General features: G+C 46.1%; 1 protein-coding gene and 2 non-coding genes across 3 annotated transcripts; 2 read left to right on the forward strand and 1 right to left on the reverse strand.

Annotated features, from left to right (window-relative positions):
• Positions 1-1,566: 1,566 nt before the first annotated feature.
• On the forward strand, positions 1,567-1,622 carry LOC148664281 (U7 small nuclear RNA). Its single transcript, XR_015939033.1, has one exon. It is a non-coding gene; the product is annotated as a U7 small nuclear RNA (small nuclear RNA).
• A 306-nt stretch (positions 1,623-1,928) lies between these two features.
• LOC148664282 (histone H4-like) lies at positions 1,929-2,234 on the reverse strand. The gene has a single exon (XM_088633057.1). The coding sequence runs from the start codon at positions 2,232-2,234 to the stop codon at positions 1,929-1,931; it is 306 nt and encodes a 101-aa protein (XP_088489183.1).
• Positions 2,235-2,984: 750 nt separating this feature from the next.
• On the forward strand, positions 2,985-3,073 carry trnay-gua (transfer RNA tyrosine (anticodon GUA)). Its single transcript is given in 2 exon segments — positions 2,985-3,021; positions 3,037-3,073. It is a non-coding gene; the product is annotated as a tRNA-Tyr (tRNA).
• Positions 3,074-25,199: the final 22,126 nt, after the last annotated feature.

Consider the following 25,199-nt stretch of genomic DNA (forward strand, 5'->3'; position numbering starts at 1 on the left):
CGCTGCCGGCCAGACTCAGACGAGCGCTGCAAGGGATTATCTTCGGCCTCGTCTGGGGCGGCAAGTACGAGTACATCACTCGAAAACCGGATGTGTCAGCCGGTCGAGGAAGGGGTTCGAGATGTCCCACATTTCCCCCTGAAACTCGACTGCATCTTCTACTGCAACCTCTGTCGGGGGCTGCAGGAGCCCATTGGCCACAAGTACCAGTACCGATGAGGCACTTGGTCCAGTGGTCAAACACTGGGCCCAAGGCAGAGAGGCGACCGAAGTTCTACACCCACGCTGTCAAGTGGAGCAGGAGGTACGAGGCCACGAGACAGCCAGAGCTCTGCACCAACCACAGAGCCCTGTACAAAGAGGTGAGGGGGCATTTGGTCGCTGACGAAAGGCTGCAGGTTCCCAGACAAGTCTGGGAAAGGACACAGCCCAAAGAACTTGACAACCAACTGAAGGACCTCAACTGGATGGCTGTGCACAAGAGACTGGCTACCAGAGAGGTCCTCTACAGACACTCGCTAACCAGGAATCCGCATTGCCCCCGGAACACGTGTTTTGTCGAGGAGACTCAGGAGCACGTGTTCTGGAGCTGCCTCTTCGCCAAGGTGGTGTGGGGCAGAATGGACAACATTATGCAACTCCTGGGAAAGGATGCAGTGCTCAGTTACCAGTACATTCTGCTGGGGGCTGGCACCCACCAGACTGGACAAGGGGACACAGGACCTGTGGGGGCTGCTACTGTCCCTCACAAAACAAGGACTGTGGAAGGCGAGGAACACTCTCATCCGGCACAACATAAAGTGGGGGGCGAGGGAGCTGGAGGAGAGGATCCTGGCGGACTTCAGGAGGAGGACGAAGCACCACGTCGCCAAATGGGGTTTCCCCACGGCGAGGGAGCGCTGGAATGGACTTTGGGCCCTATACAGAGATTAAAGGACAATAGCAAGTGGTAGATTTGGAGGGACTCTCTTAATTGCACAAATCCGCCCCCACTCGCAAAGATTGATAACGGACAATCAATCTCCGTTCCGCCGTTGTTTTTTATTACATGGAGTGTTAATATGTGTGAGATGTTCCTTTTGAGATGTTTTTTTTGCAGAATAAAGTATATTTTGTAGAACAAAAAACATCTTATGACAAGGTTTACAAGTTATCTGTTGAACTACATTCTCATAGGTGTGGTCACATTCCAGATCATTTGTTTACGTTTTTGTTTCTGGAGCAACTGTTAGATGAAATGTGCTAATATGTAACCTAACTCCAGTGTGAATAACTAGAAGAGGGGAGCAGCTCCATTCCATACCATGGGAGCTTTGAGATTGGCTGGGCCAGATCTCTCATTTGCATATCTGATTTGGAAATATAACACTAAACCCCTTCTTGCATGGATTTAACTTGCACCCAAGAGTCCCCTACTGTGTATTGCTACTTATTTTTTTATGATAAGTGATGATTACCAGTTGACAGGTTTTATTTGTTGAATTATAAATGGTTTTGTATTATCATCCTGAATGGCCTGTACTCAAGGTTTGGTAGGGTATGTGTTTTCATTTCATTTACCAAATTGAATTTTTGCTCTTTTAGTATTTGTCTAGAAGGCTTTCTGAAGTCAGGAACCCCATTTATTTGGTGAAAAAGGATTCCGTATTAATATTAATATTTCTCATACAACATAAATAGGGTCTTTTATGAATAAAAAGATCTTGCACTTGGAAATCTTGATAAAGCTGTGTGCTTCCATACACTCTAGCAGTTTTGATTCCTAATATTTGACCTTAGCTGCGGGAACGGGTCTTTTTTGCCATTTGATTTCCAATTGATCAGCACAGTATAGAAAATAGACCCATAAAGCAACCTCAGCAGTGACAAATGTCACTGGGTCACTTGGGTTTATACGTCGGGGTCCGGTAGTGAAGCTCCGCTCCTGTTTAGCCTCCGAAGCCGTACAGGGTGCGGCCCTGGCGCTTCAGCGCGTACACCACGTCCATGGCAGTGACGGTATTCCTCTTGGCGTGCTTGGCATGCTCGGTGTAGGTGACGTTCTCCAGGAACACCTTCAGCACCCCGCGGGTCTCCTCGTAGTCCAGCCTGGAGATCCGCTTCACTCCCCCACGGCGAGCCAGGCGGCGGATTGCGGGCTTGGTGATTCCCTGGATGTTGTCGCGGAGAACCTTACGGTGACGCTTAGCACCTCCTTTCCCGAGTCCCTTTCCGCCTTTGCCTCTTCCAGACATCTTCTAGTTATCAGCTGTGAACACGACACACACTGCTCATCTTTGATGTATAATAGACATCTTTCTTTGATGTCTATTATACATCAAAGAAAGATTTTTATAGGTGTAGAAACTAGTAAATAAAGCCAATGATTTGTTTTAGAAATGTATTCTTAAAATATACAATTATTCACACCTGAACAATATGTAGTTCAAATTATACATTATATACAATATTGTATTCAAATGTCTAATCATCATAAAAAACACAACTAGTAAACTTCAGTTACAAATTCTAGTAACATGGCAATATATATAGTAATGACAAACACAAACTAATTACATGAACACGCTAATATTTAACTCAAAACCACATTTCGATTCAAATATAAATTTTTAAAATTTACAACGTCTTTATTTCCACGAAAATATTATTAATGTAGCACAAACGCTACTTTCTAATAAAGACAGAAAGAAACTGTTTGTTTTGTGTCTACTGGTGATCCTCCTCTCGATACTAATGAAATGTTTAATATGATCCCTCGAGAAAAAAAAGGAATCAATTTCCGCCTGGAATGATTGATGCCCCATCAAACATTTTGTAATATCCCTGGAAGTTTATACAGTAGAATCCTGGTTCGTGGCTTAAATTCAAGGTAAATGAGACTAAGGAAACGAGTTGGAAACTTGATGTCGAAGTGGGATTTAAATCACCCATTTCACATTTTACTTCATTGGGCAGTATGTGCCAGAGAGCAATGCTACAGCATCTCTTCGATAGCTCAGTTGGTAGAGCGGAGGACTGTAGTGGAGTCAACAGGGAATCCTTAGGTCGCTGGTTTGATTCCGGCTCGAAGGAAGGTGCTTTTCATGTAATTTAATCAAAGAGTTAAAAAAGCGACTGTTTTATTCAGACATTGATCAAAAGCTCAATAATCGACTAAGCAAAGGCTCCTGTTCCGAATTCAGCCCACGTCTGGTTGTCTTTTTTTTGCCAAGATCTGATCTTTGAATTAAGGGACTACACTGTCTGCTTTGTAATTCAAAAATACATACAAATGTCAAGTTTTTTGTAGATATAAAGGTGTTCTCTGTTTTCAAAGGATAGTTACTTAATTGGCATAATGATTTGGTATTGATTTTGTATCGTTGTATTATAAAGTTTGTGCTTTCTGTGTTTTTATCGTATTGTGAACTTATTTTTTAAACAAATGCTTACAAAGGCAAACACGGCACACATCTGTTTATACCAGCGGTGAAAAGTACAAGCTACTGTGCACTTCTGGGAGTATAACAGGTTCGATATAAAGTGGCAAAAATATAAAAGGGGAAAATACCCCAGACTGCGTGTAAAGCCCTCGTTGTGACTGTTTTAGATAAAAATGGCGTACTGTGCACGAAATTTTGCAGAAACACAATCTGATATTTTGATAACTATTATTTTAATAATTTTATAAGTATGAGGCCCCGGATCCAAATCTTCAGTTCTGATTTTTTTAAGTGATATCTTTCCTTCCTGTCGTGGAAGTCACACGATGTGAGCAATTGTTTTTTTTTACGTTACGATCCAAAGAGCCTCAGACGCACTGTAACCAAACCAGGATGGATTCTGCTGGGAGCCGGACTGAGCTCATTCTCACTCCCTGTGCTGAAAACAGAATTAGCTCTTCCCCGAACATCGTCTACAGCTGCTGGATTGTGCTCTGCATCTTACTGCTCCAGCAGTTACTTTGACGAAAGACAAATCACTTGTGCGCTTTTAACCTTCTCGCAGCTACGGGCGAGACTGACGCTCACGATATGAAGGCACCCGCTGGTATACCCTCTCTAACTTTCAGTCGCGACAGACTTCGCTTTTTTAAAAAAAAAGTAGATATAGCCCTGAAAAAAGCATTAGCTTTATCAGTTTTATATTAATCTATTTTGAATCAAAGTTTGATATTTTGTTTTATTTTTTATTGCATTTTACATAATAATAATAATCATTATTGCTTACACTTATATAGCGCTGTTCTGGATACTCCACTCAATGCGCTTTACAGGTAATGGGGACTCCCCGCCACCACCACCATTCTCCTGAATGATCACAGAGAGCCAAGACCTTGGTTTTACGTCTCAGCCGAATGACGGCACCTGTTTACAGCTTAGCGTCCCCGTCATTGTACTGGGGTATCAGGACCCGCATGGACCGCAGGGTGAGCGCCCAGCGACAGAAACCAGACGTGTGTCGGGCTCGGCTGCGAGCAGGACAATGACGTCACGGGGACAAAGTAGAGGAAATCAAAACGGTTCTATAAAAGACCTGTGTCAGCTGTTGGTTTGCAGTCTGGACTCTAAATCCTCCGATCCGATTTTAAATCTCTCTAATACCTGAGCTGCGGCTTCTTCCGAGTATTTATTCGTATACTTATTATGTGTAAGTGTATAGATGAAACCTTTCATAGTGTAACGCTCAGGCCGACAGGCACTGTGTAAGAGCCGGTGTACCAGAGCAGGTGACGTCACTGCCCTTCCCTGTGATAGCAGGACCACAGCCCGTGGGTTGTGGGGAGACCTCTCTTTAGCGCACCGGGCTGGGTCGCTGCAGAGAGACATGGGACTCCCGGGTTCGAGCCCCCGACGATGGGGGGCCGACCTAATGCGGCGACGGCGCCCGCCTGAGCCCTTGTTGCGTTACAATATATTGTTCAGTTTAAATCAAAATGCTTTACTAATACAAGAGAGAAGTATAGTATGAAGGATGTGACAAATGTATGATTTCACGGAACAAAACGGTTTTTATTTGCATTCGAAATGAAGCGGGATTTTAGCGCAACACACAAGCCCTTTGTCTTTTTTAGTGATTTTTAAACAGACGTAGAAAACGCGTTTTTTTTAACACTATAATAGCAGGGTCAGTGGCGTAATGAATAACGCGTTAGGCCTCGTGTCAGGAAATTATAGGTTCGACTGCCATCTGGCTTGCTGAGTTTATACCACTTACATTCTTTTATATAAATGAACTGCACCTGAAAGCTATAGAAAACACTTTGGGTAAGTTGTCTGCAGCCTCCTGCGTCGACAACTTACCCAAAACACTGTACTGTCTGGAGATCAGCTCCAGCTCTGAACTCAATTGCAATTAAAAACCATGCGTAACAAAACTGGAGAACAGCTGAACTTGTGCTCAGTTCGGTGATGAGGGTTCAGAACTGTCGTTGTTGTAATTAGCACGAACTGCACAGGCTCAGAATCAGACCATGTCAATTAGTCTGATCAGTGTAGGACACGTTAATGTAGAATTATTAATAGGTTTATTAGTTAGTTAGTTCAGGTTTACCCACCTGAACTAATGTAGAATTATTACTTGGTCTGTCTCTTGTTTGTATATAAATGAATGTCTCTGACAACTTAATGTTAGTTTTACGATGTAGGTCAGGCGTTGACATATGCACGAGTATACGAAATGTCTCACTCCTGATTCAACTCATGTTCTATAGGAGATTGGCGATTTCTCCTGTTTCTCATACAACCATATCAGAACAGAAGCCCGTGTCACCCAGCTGTGATTCAAGATCGACTCGCATCTTTATCCCTTTTTTGTTCATGATCATTATTTTCTTTAGTTATGATCAATATTGAACTTTTTTTAAATGAAATGACAATAATCAAACATGCAGGCAGATTTTTGAAAAGTATTCAGAATTGACAGGGTGCCCCTTTGGAACAGTCGTCAGAAAATGTGAGAAAATGAAAGTTATGTAAGCTCTCACACAAAGCATTGAAGATTGGAATCTGAGTGTAAAAAAGCTACCCGTCTCCCAATGATAGGCAGGGATACACACCATGACTCGAATAGACTCAGAGAACTTTAACACCTATGATATTACGAGTGCTTTGGAACTACTACAACAGTTTGGACATAATTCAATACCACCGGCAAAGTCCAATGCCGGCAACTTCTGAGAAAATAATGTCCACTCATGGAATTTGGTCTTTGAATGGTTGGCGGGAAAATTCATTTATACTCTTTTTGCACCCTCAGCTGAAACATGTTAAAATAACGCAGATTTGTTGGAGAACCTGACAAGAATTATTGGGTTAGTACTGTATGTATTCTTGTATATTTACTTTAATTTTAATATAAATGAAAACATGCATGCTGTATAAGCTATTGTAATTTTAAAATATGTTAGCTGAGGATGCGAGGGGGGCTATTATACCTTGTGAAACACGCAAGGAACCGTAAAAAAGGCTGATATTTGAATAAAATTGGCGATCACAAGAAAACCACAATTTATGTGGTATTATCATCAATATCCTTCAAAATCGACGTTCAAATGAAGGATTTGAAGAAACTGAAAAAAGCAATAATAGTAGGAGAGGATTTTGATTTTTACTCTTCAAGTCAGTAGATCGACGTAGAGTTGCGCCCCTACAAACAGCACAAAGGATGAAACCCACCTCTTTTGGTATTGCTATGTTTGTGCAGGTGAAAGTAGCATTTGTGCTATTGAAAGCATCTCGGAAGATGAAGGTGCAGTCACTTCCACATGTAGATCCGACGACAAGAGCTGAAGCCCCCGGCATTTTCCAAGCCAGGAATGTGAGGAAGATGGGCATGGAGGAAGGTAGCGTGGCCGAGCGGTCTAAGGCGCTGGATTTTAGGCTCCAGTCTCTCTGGGGGTGTGGGTTCGAATCCCACTGCTGCCAAATGTTAATGTTTTAAGACCTGCAATACGATCAGTAAAAGTGCTTTTTGTTAGGCTGCAGGAGGTGTTTAGAGATAGACTTTCTAAAAGACAGGCTTAACATCAAGGCAGAAAAAATATTTTGTTTTCTCAACAGAAATTCTCTTTGGCACGTTCAGCTTTATGTAGGGAACAACATCTGCCAAGATCACTTTTGAGGCAGTGCACATGATAGTGTACCGGCAAGTACATTTAATATTGGCTGTGGTGGTGAGCTGCTTTTGTCTGTGAAACTTTTAATTCTTCACGCCGAATCGTTGGCAGGGGTAAAGCTTATTAAATCTTTGAACATAGCGCTCCATCAGAAGTACTTTGTTCGTGATCAAAAGAGATCAGAGGATTAACTTCATGAATTCACATAGCATACCTTACAGGAAAGATTTAAAAGGGGAATTGATTGTGCTTCCTGATGTTGTTCCTGTGTTTTCTTTGGATACAAAGGTGAATGTTCTTTGACGTTCTGCTAGAGTATCCACTGGGTGAGCTTTATCAATTAGCTCGGATAGGTCATCAGTGCTCCGTCTCCGGAAAATAATCAGCACTGTCGATCACGAGTTTACAGATTTCTCCAAATAACAACTATACATTTTAACCCAGCAGTTAGCATTCCTTCAATCCAATAGTTTTACTTTGGGTAAAAAGCAGCGCAATCTACAGAGAGATGATATTCAAATATTTCAACGTTCTTATTGGATTACCTGTATGGAGATATCGCTCAGAATTCCTAATATGATTTTGAGTTCAGTTTTGCTTTACTACTTTCAGAGTCTTTTATTGACCTTGCTGAAGCAGAGAAGTGACATAATCACAAATGCGACCTACCTGTGCTGCTGTTTCTGGTTAATAATTATTATTGCGAGGAAAAAAAAACAGCTCCTTGCATTAAGAGCAAGAGCAACCAACGCGCTCTCTTGTTGAGTTGGGTTTTTTCCGTGGTGCTCTTCCTCAGATGCAAAGTTATTTGGCGAGCAAGGACCTCTGAGAAGGAGCCTGAATCCGTCAAGAACTCTGAAATTCTAATATCGCACTACCGTCTTGTGTACAGAGATCTGCTTCTTCCTTTTTGAGTGTTTTGGTGTTTAAGAGCACACTTCCTACCTCGAATGTTAGTTTCAGGAGATGTGTTACCAGATCACAGATCATCTTGAAAAGATTTGGGATGCACTGGCTCAGTTATTTGAAGGAACCTATACCACCAACGCACTTCTGAGAAGCACCTGCACATTTTCGCAATCCTCTCTCACCTACAAAGTTATGAAGACACAGACGACCAACAAAAACTAATTTGATTCACTCAATTATTTGTCCATCTCTAAAGCCTGTGTGTATTGACAAGGCAATTCAAAAGCACATATTAAATAAGAACACGATCCTTCTTGTTACCATTCATGTGGTTGGAGCGTTGTTTCGCCCTTTAACATTCTTCTACAATATTTACAAAAGGGCTTTATCACTGGAGTTGTGTGCATCAGTCCATGAACATCAACTGTACTGCTGTTTTTCTATGCGTAATTTAATCGCAAGCACTTAAAAGATGCAAAAAGGTTTCAAAGAAAACATAATTGAAAGACAGTCGAGTAAGGAGGTAGAAAAACGCACTCCCCCATTGAAGAATCAACCACCGTCGCCCATGTGACTGGATATAAAAATAAATTATTCATTTCAATTATTCATGAAGGGTGGATTGTGGTCAGTAAACATATGCACATCTTTAAGTCAGTTCCACCATCTGTGTCATAGGGGATGTAGCTCAGTGGTAGAGTGCATGCTTTTCATGTATGAAGTCCTGAGTTCAATCTCTGGCGTCTCCAGATGTCTTATATTATTGTGCTCACATCGCAATCTTCTGTTGAGTAAGAACTCTTTGCTCGTGTTCATAGAGAGCCAGGTTTACACAATTAAATTCAGTCACACACGAAGTGCTACAGTCTTGCTCTGCTGTTTTAAATGTACCTCCAAAGCATTTCGTTGGGTTAACTACCAAATGATTTGAACTAATTTTACGTCATATTCAGGAAATCCAGAGAAGGTCATCAGACTTTTAGTGGCTGTTGAAGAAAACACCTGTTGAATCTCACCAGGGATTTCTTGAGAGATCATTCAGCGAGCAAGTCCTCCCTCTGGACTCCAAATATTTTGGGTTAAACTGTTATTCACATACTCTAACGAAGAGAAACGTTAGTGTCTTCCGGTGTGTGAGCCCATTTCTAAAAAAAAAAGTTATATAAATTGAATTGTTCTACTTTTTAGGCTTGCATAGTCTTATTAATATTTCAGTTAAATCTTTTTTTCTGTAGTAACATCAGTTGATATTAATATTAGTCCTGATTTATATTTTTTTGTCATGGTTGATCTTAAATAATTTTGTAATTAGTTTCAGTTTTGAAAAATCATGCAGAGAAGCTACCAAAACTGGTAATGTTCATATAATGTGTAATGCAATAGCAGCATTTTGGGTTGAAAACAAAAAGTATATCTTGGTATGAATCCTAACACTTCATAGACAGCGTTCTAGGACTTCTCGCTTCAGATAAAGTTGTCAATACATCATAGATTTCTACTCAATCAATATCAGCAGTGTTATCGCTACCGAACGCTAAATATAGATCCTGGCAATACTTCGTGAGATCTTCGTAAGAAAATCCAAAATACTACGGAAGGAATCAAATTTATATGTTTCTTTGGATCGAGAAGATGATCATTATGAGACTCAAAACATGCCTGTCTTTTCTTTTTTCGAGGACAAATGGATTATTGAGGTGTAAAGATGGGTTCAAAACCAAAATCACCTGCTATCGCTGCTGTTTCTTCAAATCCTTCAACTGATCATCGATATCGAGGAATAATATATAGTTTCTTCAAATCCTTCAACTGATCATCGACATAGAGAAATAATATTATACAATTGTGGTTTTCTGTTAATTGCCAATTTGACTAATTACATCTTCGTTTACAGATGTCTTGCATGTATCACAAGGTATAATAGTCGTCGTGCGTCCTCAGTTAAAATGTACGACAAAAGTACAACATTTATGGTTACATCCATATTAAAATGAAGGTAAATATACCAAGATATTAAAATACAATTGTACAGTCCTAACTTAATAATGCCTGTGAAGTTTTCCAAGAAATCCGAATTGTAATTTTGAAATATTATAGCTGAGAATGAAAAGAGAGTACAAAGATCAAATTCAATGAGTGAAAATGCACCAGTAGTTCTCTAAGCTGAGTTTCTTCCCTGAAATGACTTGCTTGCGAATCACCAAGCAGCCTTGAACGGATCGCGGAAATCAAATATACAGTACAGATGGATTCAGAGTGTGCTTTCCAACTTTTGTGCAACATTTTCCTTTGATAGGGTGGAGTTGTCTTCACAATCTGGGTTAAATAAAAAGGAGTGACGTCAGTGTTAAACAGCTTTCCTTCTTGGAGAACAATGGTTGTGTTCCATATTTCTAATTATTTTGGTTTCAAGATCGCAATTTAGTGTTAAACATAAAAGCCAGCTGGATAAGCTTTATTAATTTCCCTCATGGGATCAATAAAGTATCTACAGCAGTGGTTCTCAAACTTTTTGGACCAAGTACCACCCCTAATCCAACCAAAGCATCCAAGTACCACCTACAAGTCATCATCTCATAGGAACCCCAGAAATTCTCAATGACCAACATGAGTGTACGTGCACATACATATAATAAATATTATAAGAATGAACTTTATTTGATATAGCGCCTTTAAAGGTGGCTTCTCAAAGTATTTTACAGAAAAAAAACATTAACAACAACTAATAAAAAAGCACCATTTCAGTGAGAGGGGTGAGCCTATTTAGTTGAGCAAAGGAGATGTGAATTAATTTTTCGAGCCATGATACAATTCACAACAGAGTCTAACAGATATTAAATCGTCAGGCATTTTCTTGACGGCAAAGGTCTCGCGGTGGATGTTGTAATGCGTACATTAATTTCTGGAGCAACCTCTCTAATTCGTGCAACTGCACCGTTATGTCGGCTTGTCATTGCTCTAGCACCGTCTGTACAAACTCAGACACATTTTATCAAGTCGAGGTCATTCTCTTCGATAAATTCATTCAGAAGCTGAAATATGTGCTCTCCTGTAGTTCCTGTTGGTAGCGGTTTACAGAACAGAAAGTCTTCATGGGACATACCCTCAAACTCGTATCTAACGTAAACGAGCAAATTGGCCAAATCGACTACAGACTCATCTAATTGCAGTGAAAAACATCTGCTCATCTTAACGCGCTCTATCAGTGTACTTTTGATATAATCCTTCATTTCAATAATTCTATGTGTCTTTCAGGGGGAGGGGGGCAGCAGGTCGAGCTGTTTAGCAGCTTTTTTTCCACACATAATACGTGTCAGCTCTTTTGCCAACGGTAAATAAGGTTCTTCAAAAATAGTGTAGCTTACCTGCTTTAGCAATCCGCAAGCTTTTTCTGCGTTTCCGTTTTTATTTCCGTATTTATTTCATGCGCATGGGAGCGAAACACAGAGACGCTCGGTGTATTTTTCTCAAATTCGAAAAGTTCTTAAAGATTTTTCTATCACGCTTTCGTGTGCTCACAAGATTGCCTGCGTTCGTAGCACGTATTTCTATGCATTCCTGTGTTTTATGTTGGCATTGTTCCAAAATCACGCACATTCTCCTTTCTCCCTATTTGCTGGAGATACAATAGCTTTTATTAAATACAATTGGTCACTTGCATCCGTAGCACGCATTCCTATAGAGTGGTATAGAATTACAGAGTATCTCTTGTGTCCACTGAAGTATTAGCACGCACTGTATCGTAGTATGTAGGCTGCGTATTCGACACGTATTAAAATACAAAATATGAAAACCCGTCCCGATTTTTCAGTGTACACTACACAGTTCCAGGGTCATTTGGCGTACCACCTGGTGGCACTCCACGTACCACTGCCGGTACGCGTACCACAGTTTGAGAACCACTGATCTACAGTATCTATAAATCTCTTACACGTCATTTACAACGGCTTTTCAACTAATAGCCCGTGCAGGGATCAAACCCTAGCTGTTGGTACAGTACGAGTTGCGTAAGGCTCTGTAATGCGCAGATGAGAAACTAACCTCTGCTTTTTCATTATATACACAGTGAGCTATATATGCGAGCTTACTGCCTCCTACGGGCTCTGTATTTGATTGCGGTACAAGACCGGCCGTGGAGATAAAGTGAGATGGGTGTGTACATTAAAAGGCTCATAGTGTCCCTGGGAGGGCTCAAACCACCACCCTTTTGGTTAACAACCGAACCACAAAGACTCATGTACAGTGTAGCGGCGAGGCTTAATAATAAGAAAGAATTAAGTGTTCTGAGCCTTCCCAAAAGAGGCCCCATCTCACCCTCCATCTCTGTGGTGCAGCCACAGAGAAACCATTCATGCAAGATGTTTTCTTTTGATAAGGACAGCTCCCAAAGGGGGATGCACTTAGCTAAGCCTGGCTATCATGATCAATGGTCATCCATTGGTGCCTATCTGTCTAGGGAGTGCGAGTTGGACATCTGGATTGCATTACTAAGTGTCAGGACTAAGTGACTCATATCTCACCCTGATCAACCAATCAGGGACTGGTAGGGCCGAGTAACCCACGTGGGACTCTGATGCCCATGGAACTTTCAGCCAATCAATGAGCTGAAGTTCCTCCAGGTAAAAACAGGCAACACAGAGAGCCTGAGAGATTCAGATTCAGATTCAGATTCAGAAGGGAAGATTCAACAAGATTCAGTAAGATTCTAAAGGGAATTCAAAGGAGAATTCCAGGGCAGGACGGCCCAGGAGCAGAAGGCTCCCAAGGGCAGGACATTCTCGCAGCGCGCCTCCTGACCATCCTGAGACTCAGCCCGGACAACCACGGAACGGCCAGTGTGTCCGAGTGCCAGAACTTTCCTTTGTTCTAAGAGTCTAGAGTGGAGGTTGCCAGAGAGTAACCAGCAGCAGGCTTCGTGAACAGGACGGAACTGTGGACAGCTGAATTACTATTCAGAACTAGCTCTTCATCAGGAACGAACCGGTCCTCTTCCTGACTTGCTGGGACCCACAGTCATCTTTTCTCCTGTGCACAAACTTTGCTAGTTAAAGCCAACAGTGAGCATCAGCAGCGCACCGTCGCAAGCCGCACATCACAGCCTGGCACGGAGCCAGAGAGCGCGGATTGGACAGCAACAGCCTGCAACTGTTTCTTTGTGCCCGCAGGAGATCCGAATCCCCAGAGATTGGATGAGTATTCAACTTCAATGCATTACAGCTCGAGAATTCAATTGTTATCCCAACCAGTTGATATCAATTTAATTCCTAAGAGTTATGTACTTGTTTGAGTATCTAATGTAGAAGTTGTAACCAAGTTCACTTTACGAAACGGTCTTAATGAATGATATACTGAACGTATGTCCTCTTGATATGTGTAACACTTTGTAACTGATTGAATATATATCTTTTGTATTCTGATAACCCTCTCGATAAGATCTGTTAGGTTTATAGGCATATTCTATGTATTAATAAATGTATCCTCGTGTATTAGTACCTGTGTGTGTGCGTTGTTTGAGTTATGTCGCATGGTTGGACTCTAAAGCCATCAAAAGAATCAACTTTGTGATTTACTGCTACAATTAATAATTGTCTCAGTAAATGCCCAAACCCTACAGAACTGGTGCCTTCAGAGAGCCAGTTTTCTTACATATTTGGCGTCCCTGAACGGCTATGAATCACTACATTATTTGGCGTCCCTGGGTGGGCGTGGCAAGACTGAAATGAGTCAACCAAGCGGAATAATTCAATATAAAACGCCGCGGGTTTCATACACGACAATACAGTGTGCTGAAAGCCGAAAGGAAAAAAAGTTCCCCTTGCTCTTTAAGCAGTGCTTGATTGTTTTGTGATCTTTTGCGATCTACCGGGTTGATTGCATACTTGATCTTGTGGTTTTCTGTGGTAAAACTGTGATTTCGTACTTAAAAGTAATACTCTTTAAGTTTAACGATGGTTGCTAAAAGGTCTGAATTCGAGTTGCTATTAAGCACTCTCTCTAGCAGCGACAGATCTGACCACGATCTCTTCCATATCTCCGTCAGCGGAGAAGCTAGGAGAATAAACCTCCATTCTCTGAGAGAGCTAGCGAAGGACATAGAGAGATTTGACCCCGCAGTGTCAGAGAATAATATCGAGAGTTATATTCAAGACCTCAGGTATAACCTGCAGTACCTGCCAAACGCCACAGAACAGGAGAAAGTGTTTCTGGTTAGAAAAACTACCAGCAGAGCTGTACATGAGTGGATGGCTAGGCAGATGAAAGAAGTCTGTAATGATTTTGAGCAGCTTTGTCAAGCACTTATCGAAGAATACAGTGCGTTTATTGACCCGACTGCTGCGATAGCCGCCGCTCTTAACATTAAGCACGAGAGAGCAGAGTCCCCTCGCGAATATTACGAGAGACTTAGACGAACTTATTTTGCAGGGCGAAATGATGAGGGTTGCGAAGAGAACACACATTTCAAGGGTTTATTCATTGCGAATCTCCACCCATCAGTCAGAAAGATGATCTTAATGCATACAGATGCACAGACCATGAAAATGACTGACATTAAGAGATTCGTGCAGAAAGCCTGGGAGTATGATGTCCAAAGTCGCTCTGAGCAAAAAGCTGCTAAAGCGACTGTGTTCGCCGTCAGAGCCAGCAGGGTTAATTCCCCCCTGCTCGAAGGAGCACAGGCTCCTGAGCTGGCTAAGCCCCGTTCCAAAGCACTCACACAGGACCGCACCCAGCGTCCTAAGTGCCATGAGAACACCGGGGGAGGGAAAGGGCTAGAAAACGCTGAACAAAAGGATTCAGTAGCCGCCCGCCTGGCCAGGCTTGAACAAGCTTTATTAGGACAGGGACAACCGCTCCCCAAGGCTGCCGGAAGCGTGAATGAGCTGATACTCTCCACCGGAGGAGGCGGAGACCCGCCCCCTCTCCCTCCCTCAGTCTATCTGATTGAGCGGAAGGGTTCCCGCCTGGATGAGGTCAGCCACTCCCAAGTGAGTGCTGACTCCACCCCTGAAGTCACAGAGCAGGCAGTAAAACGCAGAGGAAAAGCAAGAAGCTTTTACCTCAAGGCTGCCATGGGAGATGTCTTACCCAGTGAGACACTGATTGACACTGAGGTTGAAAGGTGTTTGATGTCACACGGCAAGCTCAAACGGGTTGAAAAAGAAAAGGGCATGCGACTCAGAGAGGAACCTTTGGTGGATCACCAGAGAGGCAAGGTGTGGAAACAGGTCAAGGCTCCTAAGCCTTCTGTACAGAAGGAAAGGGGGGCCAAGAGGCAGACTGTGCTCACAAAGTGCCCACCGAACACAGAAGCCTATGCGGAGATTCCTTCTGTTCCCTCTGGACAAGAAATAAAAATATTTTCTTGTTCCCCGGATATACAGGGAAGTCGTGTGCCGGCTGAGGTCACAACAGCCTCCCTGCCACAGGAGCGGTGCTCCAAGCAGCCGGCTGATCCACCAGGTAAAGCACACACCTTTTACGTCCCTAAAGAGGAGCAGATCTCCCCACCTGGCGATGAAAAGGAGCTTTCCCTGTGCACCCTGGCACCCAAGAGGGGTCAGGACCACCACCCTGCAGTGGTGGAAGGGATCCAGATGGCAGGAGAGCAGGTTGGTGATGAAGCCCTCACCCTTAGCCCTGACAGGTCCTCTATTAGTGAGGATCTGCTTGAGCAGCTGTCGCAGGGCCACCGCCAGGTGCCCCTGGTGCAACATTCACAGGTTAGACAGGAGGTCCAGCTGGACGCTGAGACTACTGCGCTGTGGACACACCTGATCCCAGATGCCGATTCCCTCTGCTGTGACCCAGGGAACCTGCAGTCAGGTAATATTATTTCTCACAACTACCAGGTAGTGAGTGAGACTGACCTGATTGTTCCTGCCTCAACGGCAGGGTTGCCAACACACCCAGTCCCCCAGAAGGGACAGGGAATGAAAGCCGAGCCGGTTTTCTTACAGCCACCAGCTCAGTTTGTCAGTCTGAGTCTGACCAACAGTGGTTCAGCCAGACTGGAGCTGGATGGTCAAGCCACCCGCCTGCCAGTGCAGGACATCGCAAAGAGGGGTGTCAGAATCCCCGCCTGCACTGACATGGGCCTGGTGAATGATAGTGAGTTCAAAGACAGTGAACTAGCTATCCCAGTGCTGGGGCAGCTCCCTGAATCCCTAGGGAGGGAAGGGGGGAGCGAGCAGGTGTCCTACACCTACCCCCAGCGAACGATAGAAGGATTCCTCAATCGTGAAGTGTGCAGGGTGGACCTGAACAGTGAGAATAGGGTAACAATCCCAGATCACTCAGGTGCTCCAGATGACCACTCAGCCGAGGGTCAGGCATGCTCCACCGCTGCACCGCCCCCTGCAGGGTTCCTAGAGCACAGGCATGAACAAATCGAAAAAGCAGATGCCCTGGAAACGGATGAGCAGCATCAGCCGCTGCGTCAGATCTCCCCAGATTTCCAGGATGTTGGTGCCCAAGATGCCACAGGGCATACTGAGAAAGACACCATGTACATGCTGTGCCAGCTTAGAAAGGCAACAGTCACTCAGAAGGAGATGATTGGGATCAGCCACCCGAAAAGACTTTTGGGAGGACTGATTGCTGCCACCACTGTTGTGCATTTGCTATTTCTGGTAGGTTTGTGTGCTACTGGCACTCTCACCCTGACTGCCCCAAGAAGGCAGGGGTCAGAGATGCCAGAGGGTAGTGACAGACTGTATCGACAGCAGCGAAAGTTGGAAAGCTTAGGGAAAACCCTACAGGCAATTTCCTATGCAACAGGGTTAAATCTTATTCCCCAATCAGTGGACATGATTGTTGGTGTTATACAGTGGGTTTATGCTTGTGTGCAACAGGCCAGAATGTTGACACAAGACCTGTTAAGGGAGTTTAGTGCCACTGTAGCCAGTCTAACCACGGCACAAATCCCAACCCACTTGATTCCACTCTTCTCAGTAGAGGAGTATGTGACATTAACCCCATCGCTCATAGCTCACCCAGAAGGCAATCCAAGATTGAATTCGGTTCCAAATCTTGAGATGGGTATGGCTACCAAAGCTATCCATTGGCTGTGTCTAAACGATTCACCAATGAAGGGTGTAAAGCTACTAACGAGCAGAGGGAGGTTAATGAACCCCATGAAGAGCAGGTGGGAAGTAAATGGCTGGTCAGCACACCACATTTAACAGACACTGTGACTTGTGACAGGTATGATACAGCTACCACAATGCAGCTACCTAACCAATAGTTTTCCCGAGGAGGCCATAGTACAGCATGGTAACTTAACACTGTACGGTCTGGAACCAGACAATATAAGACCAAACTTGAGGCCGTGGATGCCTTCAGGTGCCACACTATTGAATTGGATAGAAATCCAAGAAACAGTATGCCCTGAAGAGGTAAAGGTTTAGTTTGCTTTAATGGAACAAACCTCCAAACCACCCTAGCAGATACCCAACACAGGTGTTGTGGTTTATCGGGGGCTGGGAACAGGAACTGTTGTTATTGTAACACTACTGCCAGGTAGCTGGATCATGACTGACAGTGTACTCTGAATGCTGTACTCTCACATCAAGATGTACTCTGGGTAGCATGAATGAGTCAAAGGTAGCATGTCAAAAGAAAGGAAGTGACTTCTCCCCAAATATCTACCACAGAGGTATCAGATATTGACAGTGAACTTCCTGATGTGTAATTCCTAGACTTAGATAATGTCTCCTACCGTGTTTATACATACTCCAGATGTTATTCATCCTGTTTGTATCCAATGCTGGTTCCGGTATGAATTCTCGAGGAGTAATGTAGACATTTAAGATTAATGTTCTAATGGCAAGGGACATCACTTAACTCTGTTTTGTTTTGAAGGCAACAACGCCTCAGGACCTCGTGACCTTCAAAAAGGGGGGATATGTAGCGGCGAGGCTTAATAATAAGGCAGAATTAAGTGTTCTGAGCCTTCCCAAATGAGGCCCCATTTCTCTGTTCATCTCTGTGGTGCAGCCACAGAGAAACTATTCATGCAAGATGTTTTCTTTTGATAAGGACAGCTCCCAAAGGGGGATGCACTTAGCTAAGCCTGGCTATCATGATCAATGGTCATCCATTGGCGCCTATCTGTCTAGGGAGTGCCAGTTGGACATCTGGACTGCATTACTAAGTGTCAGGAGTGACTCATATCTCACCTTGATCAACCAATCAGGGACTGGTAGGGCCGAGTAACCCACGTGGGACTCTGATGCCCATGGAACTTTCATCCAATCAATGAGCTGAAGTTCCTCCAGGTAAAAACAGGCAACACAGAGATTCGACAAGATTGAGATTCAGATTCAGATTCAGATTCAACAATTCTAAAGGGAATTCAAAGGAGAATTCCAGGGCAGGACGGCCCAGGAGCAGAAGGCTCCCAAGGGCAGGACATTCTCGCAGCGCGCCTCCTGACCATCCTGAGACTCAGCCCGGACAACCACGGAACGGCCAGTGTGTCCGAGTGCCAGAACTTTCCTTTGTTCTAAGAGTCTAGAGTGGAGGTTGCCAGAGAGTAACCAGCAGCAGGCCTCGTGAACAGGTCGGAACTGTGGACAGCTGAATCACTATTCAGAACTAGCTCTTCATCAGGAACGAACCGGTCCTCTTCCTGACTTGCTGGGACCCACAGTCATCTTTTCTCCTGTGCACAAACTTTGCTAGTTAAAGCGGACAGTGAGCATCAGCAGCGCACCGTCGCAAGCCGCACAGCACAGCCTGGCACGGAGCCAGAGAGCGCGGATTGGACAGCAACAGCCTGCAACTGTTTCTTTGTGCCCGCAGGAGATCTGAATCCCCAAAGATTGGATGAGTATTCAACTTCAATGCATTACAGCTCGAGAATTCAATTGTTATCCCAACCAGTTGATATCAATTTAATTCCTAAGAGTTATGTACTTGTTTGAGTATCTAATGTAGAAGTTGTAACCAAGTTCACTTTACGAAACGGTCTTAATGAATGATATACTGAACGTATGTCCTCTTGATATGTGTAACTCTTTGTAACTGATTGAATATATATCTTTTGTATTCTGATAACCCTCTCGATAAGATCTGTTAGATTTACATGCATATTTTATGTATTAATAAATGTATCCTCGTGTATTAGTACCTGTGTGTGCGCGTTGTTTGAGTTATGTCGCATGGTTGGATTCTAAAGCCATCAAAAGAATCAACTTTGTGATTTACTGCTACAATTAATAATTGTCTCAGTAAATGCCCAAACCCTACAGAACTGGTGCCTTCAGAGAGCCCCTATGATTACATATTCAGCTCCCTGAACCGGCTTAATCTACAGGGGTCAGTGTGGGGAGCTGTAGGGTATCGGGAGTTTAGGGGTCAGTGTGGGGAGCTGTAGGGTATCGGGAGTTTAGGGGTCAGTGGGGGGAGCTGTAGGGTATCGGGAGTTTAGGGGTCAGTGTGGGGAGCTGTAGGGTATCGGGAGTTTAGGGGTCAGTGGGGGGAGCTGTAGGGTAGATGTGGGGCACCGGGCCCACCACAGGGCGGCCGGTCCAGTTTCGCGGAAGGCGACCGGGTCAGACTTACGGAAAAGCACCGGGACTTGGGCCGGGACCTCTCCCGCTGCCAGTCCGGGTTCGGCCTGACCGGTGTGACCTGTGAAAACGCCAAACAGCCCATCTCCGAGACAGCTCTAACCAAATAGCCAAGCCCAGTCGTGTCGAGACTAGGGGCCTTGGGCAGTCTCTACAGTGTGTCCAGTGAGACTGTGGACAGGTGAGTGTGTCCAGTGTGTCCAGTGAGAGTCTGGACAGGTGAGTGTGTACAGTGTGTCCAGTGAGAGTCTGGACAGGTGAGTCTCTACAGTGTGTCCAGTAAGAGTCCGGACAGGTGAGTGTGTACAGTGTGTCCAGTGAGAGTCTGGACAGGTGAGTCTCTACAGTGTGTTTAGTGAGAGTGTGGACAGGTGAGTGTGTACAGTGTGTCCAGTGAGAGTCTGGACAGGTGAGTCTCTACAGTGTGTCCAGTGAGAGTCTGGACAGGTGAGTCTGACCAGTGTGTCCAGTAAGAGTCTGGACAGGTGAGTCTGACCAGTGTGTCCAGTGAGAGTCTGGACAGGTGAGTGTGTACAGTGTGTCCAGTAAGAGTCCGGACAGGTGAGTGTATCCAGTGTGTCCAGTGAAAGTCTGGACAGGTGAGTGTGTCCAGTGTGTCCAGGAAGAGTCTGGACAGGTGAGTCTCTACAGTGGGTCCAGTAAGAGTCTGGACAGGTGAGTCTCTACAGTGTTGTCCAGTAAGAGTCTGGACAGGTGAGTGTGTACAGTGTGTCCAGTAAGAGTCCGGACAGGTGAGTGTATCCAGTGTGTCCAGTGAATGTCTGGACAGGTGAGTGTGTCCAGTGTGTCCAGGAAGAGTCTGGACAGGTGAGTGTGTACAGTGTGTCCAGTAAGAGTCTGGACAGGTGAGTGTGTACAGTCTGTCCAGTAAGAGTCTGGACAGGTGAGTCTCTACAGTGGGTCCAGGAAGAGTCTGGACAGGTGAGTCTCTACAGTGGGTCCAGGAAGAGTGTGGGACATCCAGAGGCAATCTGTGCTCTCAGAAGGCCATAATGGACCTGCAGCTTGGTATTTCTCGGACCCGCGACCCTGTCTCTTGAGCCGAGGCGTGTGCTCAGTCAAGATCACCACTGGAAGTGTCTCTCCTCGTCTGGAGGTGTTACCGTGAGACCTGGTCTGTCAAGCGCTTTGCGCTGCAATGTCTGTGAAAGGTGCTCTATCAGTGAAGTTTATTATTATTATTATTATAATACAGCGAGCGCTGCTGGGGGCGGAGAGGCCAGTCGGAGGAGGGCTGGACGCTGGACGCTGAACGGTGGGCGGCAGGGGTGGACTTACGACGCCTCGCCGGGCCCGGGTCCTGCTGCGACCGCGCACGGCCGTGCGGCATCTCTGTCGGTCCATCGTCCTGCCGAGACAAGCAGAGTCACAGAGGGGAGGGGAGGGGGCGGAGCCACACAGCTGGGCGGCTTGTTCCCCACCCCCGCCCCCCTCTGTGTACAGAAGAGCCTCCTGTCCTGACTGGAGGACCTCACCCAGCTGTGTCCTGAGAGAAGCCAGGGTATCAGCTTTGTTCCACACCCCCGCCACCCTCTGTGTACAGTAGAGCCTCCTGTCCTGACTGGAGGAGCTCACCCAGCTGTGTCTGGAGAAGAGCCAGGGTATCAGCTTTGTTCCACACCCCCGCCACCCTCTGTGTACAGTAGAGCCTCCTGTCCTGACTGGAGGAGCTCACCCAGCTGTGTCTGGAGAGAAGCCAGGGTATTGGCTTTGTTACACACCCCCGTCACTATTTGTGTAGAGATGCACCTCCTCTCAATATCTTTTTACAGCACAATCACACCCATAAGAGTGGAGTAACGGTAAAAAAAACAACTTATTTCTCCACTTATTTTGTTATTTCTCGCCAGCGGCGCTTTTGACTGACTTACCGATTTCACGGGGATATTGAAGAGCGATTCTGAAGCTGAAACTAACGATTGAAGTCGAAGTAACTTTATTGGAAGAAACACGTGTTTAGAAAGGACTATATAGTGCTTTCCTCCTCTTCTCTCTTCACTCCTTTGAGCTCATGGGGCTCCGGCGCCGCCCCCCGCTAGAATCCGCCGCTCTGTGACGTCAGGCGGCTCATTGTGACGCCTCCGTGACATCGCACCCAGCCGGGTGTCCCTGTACGACCCCGGTAGTCGCCACCTCGGACAGGCTGGGGAAACGGGTCCAGCTGTTTCCGGCCCAAGGGTTACAAAAGCTGCACTTGAATTTAAAGACAAAATCACGTCAAGGGTGCATTCAGCACCCCCACGTCCAACACGGGTTTCCGTGGGGTTTGGTTCAGTGAAATTAGGACCCCCCCCCGAACCCCAAATCAAAGAAAGACCAACCTCCACTCCCCTCTAGCGCCCAAGGGCGGAAATTTCGGGCCACGACACGTCCAAAAAACACGGGTACCCCCCCGTACTGCGGGGAAAAGAAACGCCATTTTCTTTTCCGAGCGCTGCGTGGGACCTCACGACCCCCCCCCCCCCCAAAAAAAAACGGGCTTCGCAGACGAGGAAAACCAGGCATGTCGACCTCTCTACAATACCACCCGGCTGTTTCTGTTTCAAACCGTGGGGAAAAAAATAAATACAATTTCGCCCCTCACCGACCGCCGCGCAAAAAAACACAACTTCACGCTACAGAAACGGCCAGTGTGAGGGGGGGCACGGGAAAAAAATAAAACCTGCGTGTTTTCGGCAGAGTAAGCTCAGCGGGGAAACTCCCTGAATCTCGGGGTTGCTTCTTGAACCCCGAAAACGACCTTTTTTCTCTCTCTCGTTTTCTTGGTGTCTGGGACGTTCACGAACTCCGCCGCGTCAGTGCGATTCCCAGCGGGACGTGAACATAACCCCCCCCCGTGGAGCCACAGCGCCCCCGTGTGGCCGAGAGGACCACCACCCGCAGGGCTGAGCTTTTACTGCCGTGTCCCGCTTTCACTCTGGCGATGAAGGAGGGAATCAAGGAGGAGAATTAATATTGTGATCCACCAGTCCATCACAGGACACACACACACCCTGGACAGGACAGCAGTCCTTCACAGGATATAAGTCCATTACAGTACACACACACACCCTGGAAAGGACAGCAGTCCTTCACAGGATATAAGTCCATTACAGTACACACACACACCCTGGAAAGGACAGCAGACCATCACAGGACACACACACACTCACACACCCTGGACAGGACACCAGCCCATCACAGGACACACACAGACTCATACACCCTGGACAGGACAGCAGTCCATCACAGGACACACACACACTCACAAACCCTGGACAGGACACCAGTCCATCACAGGATGTTCAGTGCCTCTCTCTAATAAAGTAGAAACGCAACATTAAACTCCGTTCAAAACGGGAGCAATCACCAGGAAACCATAGGGAAGGGAGAAGACCTGTACCTTCATGAGTCCGGGTTGTGAAAACTTCTTCTGGCAGTTCAAAACGTTTCGAAGAGACTACAGCGCTACCCTGTTTTCCATTTCTATTGTGTATTATTATACAGTCATAAGTATCTGTCCTGATCACAGAGTCCCCCTCTCACTACCAGGACTGAAGCCCAGTGCAGCACGAATAATAATAATAATTAATAAGTCTGGACCCTCCACTCAGAGCTCTTCCCAGGTCAGGGGGATCCCCTCCAGCCCCCCCAGTGTGCAGCCCCCACCTGGATGATGCTCCAGTCCGCTCAGCACACAGCAGCTCTCAGTGGGGAGGAGAGCAGAGGGATGGAGCCAGTTCAGAGAGGGGTGTGAGTAGGAGGCCATGATGGGTCAAGACCAGGGGGGGAATCAGGCCAGGACACTGGGGTAACACCCCTACTCTTCTCCAGAGACACCCCGGGATTGTTAATGAGCACAGAGAGTCAGGACCTCGGTTTGACGTCTCATCCGAAGGACGGCGCCTGTTTACAGTCCAGTGTCCCCCGTCACTATACTGGGGCATCAGGATCCACACAGACCGCAGGGTGAGAGCGCCCCCTGCTGGCCCCACTCACACCTCTCCCAGCAGCAACCTCAGTTTTTCCCAGGAGTCTCCCCTCCAGGTACTGACCAAGCTCCCACCTGCTGGGCTCCAGTGGGGAGGGGGCTGCCAGCTGGGAGCTGCAGGGTGAGATGGCTGCTGGGCAAACGATGGCTAAAGAGCTTCCTAGGACACCCTGGACTTCGTGGTCGACTTCCTGCTCTTCAGACGGAGGTGGCTTGAAATCTGTCTCGTTTCAAGGAGTATTGGACACGATGCCCCCCCTGCTATATTCTCGCCAACTGGTGGCTCGCCGACGACGAGGGCTCTCAGCCTCAATCCGTCAACCACAAACTCTCCGGGATGAAAGAGAAGGACAGACTCTGTTCATTCGTTTCGGTGGGGGGGAGGGAAAAAAACAAAAGCTAAACAGATTTTTTTTTAAAACCATTTTAATGATGCTTAACAAAAGAACAAAAATTACAATACAGATTACGTCCAGTCTGGGGACCCTCAGCTTAGGTCCAGTCCAGTCTAGGGCCCCTCAGCTCCGGTCCAGTCCAGTCCAGTCCAGATCTTAGCAGGCACAGAACCAGGAAAGGAACCTGGAAAGAATATTGTTATTGCAGGTGTGAGGGACATAGACACAGACGTCACCATGACATCAAACAGCAAGAGGAGACTCCTCCTTGAATCACAGACATGACCGGGCGGCACCCCCCTGTCTGCTCACCTGCCCCTCCTCTTCCTCTTCTTGTCCTTCCCGGCAGCCTGCTCCTCTTCTCCCTCGCTCTTCCTCTCCTGAGCAACGGTCTCCGCCACTTCCATTGGCTCGTCCTGATCTTCTGTCTCCACCGACATGCAGCTCAGGGACTTCAAAAAGATGCACCAGCGCTTCTGAAGCAGAGACAGGAGAGTCACGTTAAGAGTCGGACTGGACACTCCAGGACATGAACACTGCACTGAGAGAGAGAGGGGTTCATACAGACACATGACTGGACACTCCAGTACATGAACACTGCACTGAGAGAGAGAGGGGTTCATACAGACACACTGACTGGACACTCCAATACATGAACACTGCACTGAGAGAGAGAGGGGTTCATACAGACACGCTGACTGGACACTCCAGTACATGAACACTGCACTGAGAGAGAGAGGGGTTCATACAGACACACTGACTGGACACTCCAGTACATGAACACTGCACTGAGAGAGAGAGGGGTTCATACAGACACACTGACTGGACACTGGACAGGAGTAAAGAGAGGATCAGAGCATTACCCACCTTCTTTTTCTTCTGTCTCACAGGAGGTGGTGATTGGACCTCCTCCAGCTGGAGTCCTTGGAGGGAGAGAGGGGGCAGGAGAGGGACAGCACAGGGAGAGAAAGAGAGAGACAGGTGAGTCAAGTGTCCCAAGAGCACAGAGACTCTGCTGAGATCACACTCGCAGTGAGTGAGCCTGGGTGTAGCCCACTAATACTGACCCACTGGACACCACAGGACAGAGAGGAGGAGGAGGAGAGAGACACACTGCCTGGACACCACAGGACAGAGAGGAGGAGGAGAGAGACACACTGAGGACAGAGAGGAGGAGGAGAGAGACACTGACAGACAGGGCTGAAAGAGAGAAACACTGAGACCCAGGGACAGAC

This window comes from Lepisosteus platostomus, chromosome 5 (assembly GCF_059453375.1).
Source record: "Lepisosteus platostomus isolate fLepPlt1 chromosome 5, fLepPlt1.hap1, whole genome shotgun sequence".
Classification (NCBI taxonomy): domain Eukaryota; kingdom Metazoa; phylum Chordata; class Actinopteri; order Semionotiformes; family Lepisosteidae; genus Lepisosteus; species Lepisosteus platostomus.

Excerpts from the sequence above, each read along its gene's own strand:
- LOC148664282 (XM_088633057.1), bottom strand. The coding sequence starts at position 2,234 with ATGTCTGGAAGAGGCAAAGGCGGAAAGGGACTCGGGAAAGGAGGTGCT.